This window comes from Naegleria fowleri, assembly GCF_008403515.1.
Source record: "Naegleria fowleri strain ATCC 30894 chromosome Unknown tig51, whole genome shotgun sequence".
Taxonomy (NCBI): Eukaryota; Heterolobosea; class Eutetramitea; order Acrasida; family Naegleriidae; genus Naegleria; species Naegleria fowleri.
The window spans coordinates 412,982-423,452 of record NW_025407983.1 but is presented as its reverse complement, the minus strand read 5'-3'; the positions used below and the strand labels follow the sequence as shown (position 1 = coordinate 423,452).

The window sequence follows — 10,471 nt, the reverse complement described above, 5'->3', positions numbered from 1 at the left end:
ATATCTAGTATTGGAAAACTCTCGTTGATCAATCTTTTGTTTGATAAGTCCAGGTGGTTGAGGTGTTGGAGAGTGTGGACGATCTCTGAGTGACTGATTGAGTTGATCCATCTCTTTTTTCACGAGAGAGAATGAAGATTGTTTTGTTAGGAACTTTTGTTGCAATTTTTCTTCTTTTTGAATCATGTTTTTGCGAATTCGTTCCTCTTGTTGATATTTTTCAATCATTCTTTTACTTGAGGCTGGAGAGAGAGGACCATTGGATGATGATGATGGAGTCGGTGGAGAAGTATTGGTTGAACATGAGGATGTTCTTGTTGTGGTTTTACTTTCTTCATGTAACAATGCATAGACATGATCGCTGTTATTGAAGGATGCTCTTCTTCGAATCGATGAGGAAGCAGAAACAGGCCTTGATGATGAACGCTGATTCAATGACTGATAGGAAGTTGTGGTGTAATAATTAGAGGGAGTAATTGGAAATTCCTTAATGAAACTTGTACTACATGAATTACTATTACAAATTAAATGTTTTCCAGTCTTTAATTTCTCCGATGGCATCTTACCCAATTCAAAATGTGTTTGGAGCATTCTACTTGTTGCATCAGTTACATGACCTTTACCTTTGTACCCTGAAGGATGAACCATATGGAGGTCGTTGGAAGAAGGATCATGGGCATAGCTAGTCGGAACATGGAGAGAAGTGGTTTTCTTTTGGTTAGATGTGTTAATGTTACCTCCATTCTCATGAACGGATGATGGTTGTTGTTGTTGGTAGTGGTGGTGGTGGTAGTGTGGATGATGGCGAGAGGTGGTTGTGAGTGGTTGTCGACTCTTCACTGTGAGTTCATGATGACGCGAGAGAGTACAATTGTGTGGTTTCATTTTGTTTGGGTCGAATGTTCATTTTTAATCCGTTTTTGTGATTGTCAAAAACTGTAGAGAAGGGCGGTCCTCAAAGCCTAATTATCTCGCTTCCGAAAAATTTGAATTTCAAGAGAACGAACACTCTCTGTGCGGTTAACATTTTGAAGATTATGATTCAAAAAAAACTATATGAATGCACCAAATCCATATCAATCAGAATTCTCAAGGTAGTGAGTGTACACAACACAATCATTGTGTGAACGTTGTTACTGACCTCTCAATTCCAACCGACTCTCAAAAAAATGTATTCATCACCAACAACAAGAGGGTTGGAGGAGACTTTTGAGGAGAATGTTGTTGATCATCAATCCAAGGTGCTTTTGAGATCACCTTTGAATTCCGATTGGTCGTCACATACGGAACACAAACCCTACGTGCGACAAGAAACAACAACCCATCAATCTTCAATCTCACAAAATCATTATGAGATGTCAACAACCTTGTCACCTGACAACACCACAACAGCAGAGGGTAGCAAGACTGGTTGTTGTTGTTTGGATGATCATCACCTCCTGGACCACACAAACTCTACAAATGATGACACTTCAGCAGCGAGTATTACCATGAACATGACGACGAGTGGTAGTAGTAGCTACTATAGTAGTAGTAGTACTTCCATGTCCAGTAGTAGAAGTAGTAGCTATAGTGGTAGTAGTACTTCCATGACCACTGACTGTTCTTCTTCCTCGAATTATTCGGAGGAGCTTTCTTCACACAGCAACACCATTACTCTCAAAAAGAAAGTGAAAAAAGTGATCGCCATCAAGAGTCGACTTGACTTGTCATCTCAGTTGAGTTGTTCCACTCCCTCACAAGTCCATCCTCATCCTCATCATCATCATCCTCATCATCATCATCCTCATCATCACTCAGAGGGTCACTCAGAGGGTCACTCAGAGGGTCACTCTCACAACAACCATTTCAAACTACTACTCATCGACAACACTACAATAGAATCATCATCTCTTTCATCACTTCTTCCTTTCCACAATTGTCCTTCTTCTTCTTTCACTCTCCATTCTTCACAAGTGAACTCGACCACCATTTCTTCTTCTTCTTTGAATCATCATCATTCGGAAAACAATCCAAAGATGGATTCATTCACTTTGTCTCCAATCAATAACAACATGAATGGTGTTGTGAATGAACAATCCACAATGTCTCAATTGGAGACAAAGATGACGACAACTATTATGAATGGTGATGATGATGACGACATGAATTCTTCTTCTCAAGAATATTCTTCTTCTCAAATGAAACCTTCATGTGCCACCAATAGAAACACTCCTACTACCACTTGCCAACAAGAATTATTGAACAATGATAGTACGAGTGGTGGTGTTGATGGTGGTGTTGATGGTGGTCAAAGTGGTGGTGTTTTCATCATTGATGGCAATGATGGTGGTGGTACTACAATAAGAGAGTCCATCAGTTCATCATCATCAAAGAAAAGATCCAATGCCATTCTGAGAAAACCCATTCACAACAACAACAACAACAAGACTCATTCTACCAACAACAACAACAACAATACCACGAATAATACCAACAACAACAATATATTTCCTACTCAAAAACAACAACCACAAGATTCAATCATTCATGAAACACTTCTTTCTTTTTCTTCTTCACGTTCACATTGGATTCAGAATGATCATCAATCCTCATTTTCATCATCCTCACCCACATTATTGACAAGTGTTCCTTCTTCTTCTTCGAATGCCAACATTCAGTCCTCATCCTTCTCCATGTTGCCGCCAACATTTATTCATCAAAACAGGAACATCAAGGATAGTAATAATACTCACAACACTGCCACCACTGCCACCACTGCCACCACTGCCACCACTGCCACATCATCCATTTCACTCTCCAATTCAAGTATCATTTTAGAAGGTACTTTATATAAAAAAAGAAAAAAGGCTTTCAATCTCGATACCTTTCAAAAACAACATGTGCAATTGTGTAAAAGTTGTATATTATATACGACTGAAAATGAATCAAAAGTTCACAAGATTGATATACATTCCATTAAGAAAATATCCAAACATTCGAGTAATAATGAATTGTACAAGTATCGATTGGATTTGGTGATGGCTGTTCCCTATTATTCCAAAAATGGGAAAAATACGACGACAACCAAATATACGGAGCATTCATCGACAACGACGACAACGAATGGTGGTGCAATGATGACTTTGAACTCTCTTCATTCCTCCTCCTTGTCACCGTCATCGTCCTTATCCTCACAACTGTCATCTTCATCATCAACTCCCACACACTACTCAACCTCTACCATTGAATGGTATTGTTCCTCTGAGAATACTCTCAATGAATGGTTGGAGAATATTCTCCATGTTTATTCTCAATACGATTTGGAGAATCAATTCAATGAATTATGGAATTCCATCTATTATGGAAAATGTCATGGCAATGAACACTTGTTTCTCAAATTTATTATTCAGAAATTAATTCAAGACAAACAGAAGAGAATGATCAACTCAAGGAGGAACCACTCTATGAATTCGAATACTTTTACCAACTCCAACATCACTCCAATCTATTCCTCTTCTTTGGATCATTTCAGAAATGTTGAATATTTGAAAAATGAATTAAAATTTCAAATGAATACATTATTGAATGAAATGATGATGACCATGAACACCACCACAACAACTAGTAGTAGTGGCAATCATTATGGAATGCAACATGACAAGACGAAAAATATTATTCCAAACGTGGCAGCTGAAGATAATGACAACAGTAGTTGTGATGAAGAAGAGGAAGACGATATTGGAGTATAATAATTTAAATTCTTTTGATTGCCTCATCATGCAAATAATCATCCAATGAAAGTTACTAGTAATATAGTTGTCATCATTGTAGAGTAATATCATACCGATATTAGATCAAAGAATATTTCCGAACAGGATTCTACAATTTTAATTGAAATATTATTATGATACGAAAAAATCTGAACTAGGAGAGAATTTGCTGCTTACAACAACAGCTCACTACGCGTTGTTAAGGCTTTTCAATGAGCTTCCAATAAAAAAAAAGAAACCGTCTCAGAGATCTTTTCGCTCAAAAAAAAATCACAAATCATTTCCATCACGCGTGATTGCCCACACCCACATTTCGAGAATGAAATCCTTCTTGTCCGTAGCTACACTGTTGGTGTTTGCTGTCTTGTTGATCGTCGGTACTGCTCCAACATTTAGCAAGCTTACCACATTTACGTTTGAAAAACAAGCCTTGAATCACAAGTGGTTATATTTAGATGCCTTTGTTTTTGATAATTTGGGAGCAAATGCTTCATCAGGACATATTTCATGGCAATTGTAAGTTAATGGAGAATTTCATCATTTATTCGTGTGCTCTTCGATGACGCTCTGATGAATCCACACACACACACCATGAAAATATCTTTCCGTGATAAATCATCTAAACATATTCGGGTTGAATCCATCGTCATGATGATTCGGTTTTTACAACATTTTCCATGAACTGGACACCACACATTCGTTTCATTCAATATTAATATTAATGGAAAACTCAATGTGGGTCATTACATTTGGTAATCACGGTGATACATGTTCGCGCAACAACTCTCTGATGATTCCACTTCCTGGATATGAATGGACCTCGTTTGATCGTGTGATGATTTACTGAAACCAATTTCACTCATTCACCACCTCACTCACTCTTATTCACCACATTCACCCATACTCATTATACTCATTCACCACATTCACTCACCTCATTCATTCACAGCAAGAACATTCAAAAGCAAGATCCAACGGCTCTCAAAAATTTAGCCTTTTCTCTCTTTGATGATGAAGATAATTCATGGCCAGCCGTATGGAAATTTATTAATCAATTCAATGGTGTTCTCTCTGTTGAGAATTGTACAACCTTGAGAAAATTCTCCAAATTAACTGTTTCCTTATCGGATTATCCTGAATTTGATATTTCCATTGATGAAGGAAATACTAGATTTTGGTATATGGCATTGGATGCTTGTGAGCGTGATATCACTGACAGTACTGTTGAATTCATTGAATTAGATTTTTCATGGCTCAATCCAGGTGGATATTTCCAAAGACAATTCTCTAAGGACAGACAAGGAATTCCTGAAGTTCATTTGACCTTTGTTCCATTTTTGACAATTATGGTATTAGCCTATATCGTCTCAGTGGTTCAATTAGTGAGATCTCAATCCTTCCATTTATTAGTGAGAGTATTTTATGCAAGTTTAGTGGTGTATTGGTTGGGTCGATTGGTTGAATTGATTCATTTACTTGTCTATGGATCGGATGGTGTTGGTATTCCATTCTTTGATAGTTTGAGTGTCGGATTGAAATTATTGGCTGACTTTTTGATGATTGTTTTGTTGTTTTTAATTGCCAGTGGTTGGACCATTACCACCTCCTATATTCGTTATTTCAAACCTATTATTGGTGTTTGGGTATTTTTAGGTGTATTTTATGTAGCCTTATTCATTTGGGCTGAACTTGAAATGTTTTTCGTAGTGAGCACTGAAGACTATGTCTACGATACTGTTCCTGGTATTATTATTACCATTCTGAGAGTACCATTGTTGATATTCTTTGAATTTGTACTTTTCAAGACACATCAAGAAGAGACCAATTCAGTGAAAAAGTTATTCTATAAGGTCGTTGGTGTCTTGTATGGATTGTGGTTCATTGCATTGCCAATCATTGTGAGCATTTCCTTTGCCATTCCAATTGTTCATAGAGCCAAATGGACAGAAGGTATTTCTCTGACGGTGGATTTGATCAGTTATGGTGTCATGTTTATTGTATTGTGGTATCAATTGGCAAGAAAATACTTTCAACTCTCAACTCATACTTCTACGACTGGAAGTGCCTATGAGACTTTGTAAGGAGACACCACCATCACCATCACCACCACTCGTTCAATTAACAACAACAACAACAACACCATTCGACCACATGTTGCATTCCAAGACGAGGACGACATGATCATGGTGTTCATTCGCATTCATTCGTATTCACATTCATTCACAGTAAATAAATCATTTGCTTTTTGAGCTTGTGGACATGTCATTGACCAAAACAACACAAAAAATGTCACCACAAGAGAAGCATGGCAGAGGAGATTCAACAATCGCATCATCTCCCTCCTCTTCTTCTTCTTCGGTTGTAAAAACAAAACATACATCGACAACAACAACAACCTCCTCCTCCTCTTCAAACAAACCATTTCAATTGGTCAATCAAATCGATCAATTACTCGTCAAAGAAGAAGACCCAATATCATCACCACTCATTATTAATATCATGGATCAAGTATCGGATATGATGAAATTAAATAGTAGTAATGATAAAGTAGTACTACTACTCGAAGACGATGATCATCGTTCCGAAGAAGTAGTACTGAATAATAACAATTCCATCACCATCACCACCGAAAGTAAAACCTATGAAATAACCACCACCACCGAATCATCACCCATCAGCAGCAGCAACACTGTCCCTCCTAAAACTACGACCTCCAACAATACCATCAATTCCACCACAACTCCCACCACTTCAACGACCACTTCCTCCTCTCCAACTCCCACCATTACCATTATCAATTCCAATTCTGTGACCATTCAATCCTCCTCTCCCAGTAGTTCGACCTATGAAAACATTGAACGAATGACTTCTCAACGCAATCAACGAAAATCTGAAATGAAACGAAAGAGTAAGAATGCAAATACCATGTCCATACGAATGGAACCTATTCAAAGTGAACTTTTAGAAAATGATTGGCTTCTTGCTGGATATGCAGAAAAACAAGGACGAAGATCCACCATGGAAGATGCATTGGTTTGTGAATTGACTTTTCGACAACATGAACATGTTCAATTTGAAAACAAGTATGAATCCTTTGTTGGAATTTACGACGGACATGGAGGATCCAGTACATCCAAATTAGTTTCAGAAACACTTCATTTGGTATTTAAAGAGAAATTGAATCAATATGAACAATTTTTAGAAATGAAGAGAATATTACAAGAAGAAGAGGAAGAAGAGAACGAGGAAACATTAAGGATGTCGTCCACTACTACTACTGCTACTACTACTACTACTACTACTACAAATGGTACGACTCTTACTCAAACAAGTAATGGTACACCACACAACTACATTCGTAGTGGCAGTAAATATTTCGGACTATTGAATGAAAAGGAAAGATTGCAAGTTCAGGAAGGACATTCCATTCTCACTCGAGAAGAATTAATTGAGGCTGCCACTGAAAAGGCTTTATCACTCGTCAAGTATTTGAATGAACATTTACAATTTAAGGAGAAGGAACAAAAAACAGAGGAACAATCCATCGATGTTTTGGATGTTCATACTCTCTCGACCATGAGTCGACGTGAAATTATTCCATTATTGATTCGAGAGACATTTTTAGAAGTTAATGAAAATATTTGTAAAGGTCAAGATACTCGAGATGGAAGTACAGCCAGTGTGGTCTACATACCATATGTGGAAGAAAGAACTCTCTTTGTGGGTAATGTTGGAGATTCAAGAGTAGTGCTGTGCAGAAGTGGTGAACCTATTCGATTGACAGTGGATCATCGTCCAAGTGAAATTGACGAAAGAAGACGTGTCAAAGATGCAGGTGGTACCATTTATGGTAATCGAGTGAATGCATGTTTAGCAGTGACAAGAGCCATTGGTGATAAATCTTTACATCCCTATGTCATTAGTGATGCTAGTACGATGGTTGTTGATTTAATGTTTGATCGAGATGAATTTCTTGTCATTGCATGTGATGGATTGTGGGATTATGTGAGTGAAGAGGATGTTGTCAAGACAGTGCGATTTGAAAATGATCCTGTGCAGGCGAGTATTATTTTGAGAGATTTAGCCTATGACAAGGGAAGTACGGATAACATTTCAGTCATTGTGGTGAGATTTAAACCAAATGTTTTACAAGAGTATTTGGATCAATAAATAACGTTATTTGAAAAGTCTGTCCTTTTCCATATTATTATGGTCTATTTGAAAAGTTGTTCCATATTAAGGTGACTGACGAATTCATTTAAAAAGAAGAATGAATGGCCTTACTGAGAGACATCATAAAGAGTCTTTAAGGTCTTTCTTTGAGCATTTCATTAGCATTGAGAATGATTGCACCATACACATTGACAGATTCTAAATAATTTTGAGTACTAATTCTCTCATTGTGTCCATGAATACGAGCAAGATCTTGATTGGCCTTCATGAGTCTCATTGGTAAATAACCATAAGCATAGTCACTTAATTTTCGATAATGCTTGGAATCACTACCAGCAATAAATAAATAAGGTACTACAAATGCATCAGGTTGCATTTGATGGATTGATTTCTTGATAATATTAAATTCTAAACAATCGTGGCATGAGACACGACTTGCTTCATCACAAGTTGTTTTTTGTACCGTGATTGTAATGTTATTTGTAGTATGAGTAGTCGTCGTCGTCGTCGTCGTCGATGATGGTGCATCTCCAACATTGCCAACACCACCCAAAATCTTCTCTAAATGTTTCAAAACATCCTCAATACGATCATAGGGTGATAATCGAGTATTCACTAACAGAGTACCTGTAGAAGGTAACACATTGGCAGCAACACCAGCTGAAATAATGGTCGGTGCAAAGGTAGTACGAGTCACTGCATTTGGTGCTCCTCCTAAATAATTCAAAGCAAAATCTAAAAAAGGTGAAAATAGATCCATATTCGCTGCAATCATCTTGAATACAAGAGAGGATGAAAGTGGAGCTAATTGACTCATCATATTTCTAAGAATTGAGAGATGAGCTTTCATTGGATTGTTTTCAATTTGTATCATGGCCTTACTTAATTTAGAAATACAGGTATGATGAATGGATGGCATTGAAGAATGTCCTGGTTCACATTGTACTTTGATTTCAAAATTACAAAAACCTTTCTCTGCATTGGCTACAAATGCTACTGGTGAATGAATGGTTGGGAATTGTTGATCGGCAATCATTCCACCTTCATCGAGAATGAATGCAAATGTGATATTTTTCTTTAAAAAGTAAGAAGTGACCTATTTCCAAATATGTTGTTGTACAAATAGGGACAGTCAAGGGTTGTTACATCATGCAAACATACACATGTGTAAGTTTCAATCCTGATCTCAGTATCTCCAATCAAACACACAAATACACCACACACATACCTTCTTTGCTCCATGTTCTCCGCCAATTTCTTCATCCATTCCAATCACTACATAAATATCTCGATCTGGTTGTTGTAATAAATTCTCTCTTCTCAATTGATTCAATGCTTCAAGAATTTCATAAACACCATTTTTATCATCCAATGTACCACGTCCATACAAGTATTGTTGTTGTTGTTGTTGTTGAGATGAATCATTGACAATCATTCCACTAAATGGTGGATAGATCCATTTCGATTCATCATTAATTGGAACTACATCGACATGACCTGTGAACATGATGGGTCGTTTGTTTTGATGGTTGTTATTTGACTTCCAAACAAAGACACGTGCAGCAAGATGATTGGATGAAAAAGAAGTACCATTCTCATCCTCATCATCATCATCACTACTATTACTACCACTAGTACGACCATTCCCATCATTGATATTCTCAATACTACTACCACCACCACCACCATTTAAACTATTCAAAATATCAAGAGTCACTTCTTTGAGAATTGGACCACCACCACCGTGATGATGATGATGATGGTTGGAAAAGAGTAATGGAAAGTCTTTAAACATTTGATCAAATAATTTGTTAAATATTTCATAATCCTTGACATGGTGAATGGTTGGAAATTGAATGGCTCGTTGTAATCTGTGAATGGCAGCATTTCTTTCTTTTTCATCCCATTGGAATCCATGTGGAAGAAAGGAGGAATATGAACCATGATGTTGAACATGTGATTTTCCTTCCTTGATACGATTCGGATCAAAATCTTGTTGAATATTCCGATTGATTTCTTGAATGAAGAGATAGGTTCTCACACTCAACAAACCAATCAGACCCATCAAAGCAAAGAAGAGAAATTGAAGAATGGATTTGACAATTGGTTTCATCATTTTTTATTTTGCTTGAATAGAACAACAACAACAACAAGAGGGAGCGAAAGAGAGAGAGACTGAGCATTTGCCAGGTGTGAAAATGATATTCCAAAGGCATGATGCATCGAATCGGATGGTACTACTTTATCTCGAAGGAAGGTTGTTAATGTAACTTTCATCTTAAATCATTGGGAATTTAGAACAGTTTCCAAATTTCCTCTTTCCACATCTCTTCTTCAACGAAGGAATAGGAATTTCAATAATCAAGGAGAGAGCTTCCAATCTCGAGATTCTATGCCTGGATAGGAGGAGTGGACCTCTCTCACAAAGAGAAGATACCTTAGGATGATTATTCTCTCCTTCCATTTCATTTCTAGAGCACGTTCGAGTGGAAAGGCAAAAGGAAATCAGATTTAAAAAAAAATCGAGTCTCATCCGTATCGAGAAC

The 10,471-nt window shown here is 37.2% G+C and overlaps 5 protein-coding genes across 5 annotated transcripts; 3 read left to right on the top strand and 2 right to left on the bottom strand.

Annotated features, from left to right (window-relative positions):
• Nucleotides 1–28: 28 nt before the first annotated feature.
• On the bottom strand, nucleotides 29–885 carry FDP41_006264 (uncharacterized protein; the record flags this gene model as incomplete). Its single annotated transcript, XM_044709880.1, has 2 exons — nucleotides 29–33; nucleotides 81–885. 2 exons carry the CDS (start codon nucleotides 883–885, stop codon nucleotides 29–31), a joined length of 810 nt encoding a protein of 269 aa, XP_044559503.1.
• A 284-nt stretch (nucleotides 886–1,169) lies between these two features.
• On the top strand, nucleotides 1,170–3,731 carry FDP41_006263 (uncharacterized protein; the record flags this gene model as incomplete). The annotated part of the gene is made up of 1 exon (XM_044709879.1): nucleotides 1,170–3,731. The coding sequence occupies one exon, from the start codon at nucleotides 1,170–1,172 to the stop codon at nucleotides 3,729–3,731; it is 2,562 nt and encodes an 853-aa protein (XP_044559502.1).
• A 340-nt stretch (nucleotides 3,732–4,071) lies between these two features.
• On the top strand, nucleotides 4,072–5,833 carry FDP41_006262 (uncharacterized protein; the record flags this gene model as incomplete). Its single annotated transcript, XM_044709878.1, has 2 exons — nucleotides 4,072–4,268; nucleotides 4,702–5,833. The coding sequence occupies 2 exons, from the start codon at nucleotides 4,072–4,074 to the stop codon at nucleotides 5,831–5,833; spliced, it is 1,329 nt and encodes a 442-aa protein (XP_044559501.1).
• A 205-nt stretch (nucleotides 5,834–6,038) lies between these two features.
• FDP41_006261 (uncharacterized protein) lies at nucleotides 6,039–7,922 on the top strand (the record flags this gene model as incomplete). Its single annotated transcript, XM_044709877.1, has 1 exon — nucleotides 6,039–7,922. The coding sequence occupies one exon, from the start codon at nucleotides 6,039–6,041 to the stop codon at nucleotides 7,920–7,922; it is 1,884 nt and encodes a 627-aa protein (XP_044559500.1).
• Nucleotides 7,923–8,058: 136 nt separating this feature from the next.
• Nucleotides 8,059–10,041, bottom strand: FDP41_006260 (uncharacterized protein; the record flags this gene model as incomplete). Its single annotated transcript, XM_044709876.1, has 2 exons — nucleotides 8,059–9,021; nucleotides 9,154–10,041. 2 exons carry the CDS (start codon nucleotides 10,039–10,041, stop codon nucleotides 8,059–8,061), a joined length of 1,851 nt encoding a protein of 616 aa, XP_044559499.1.
• Nucleotides 10,042–10,471: the final 430 nt, after the last annotated feature.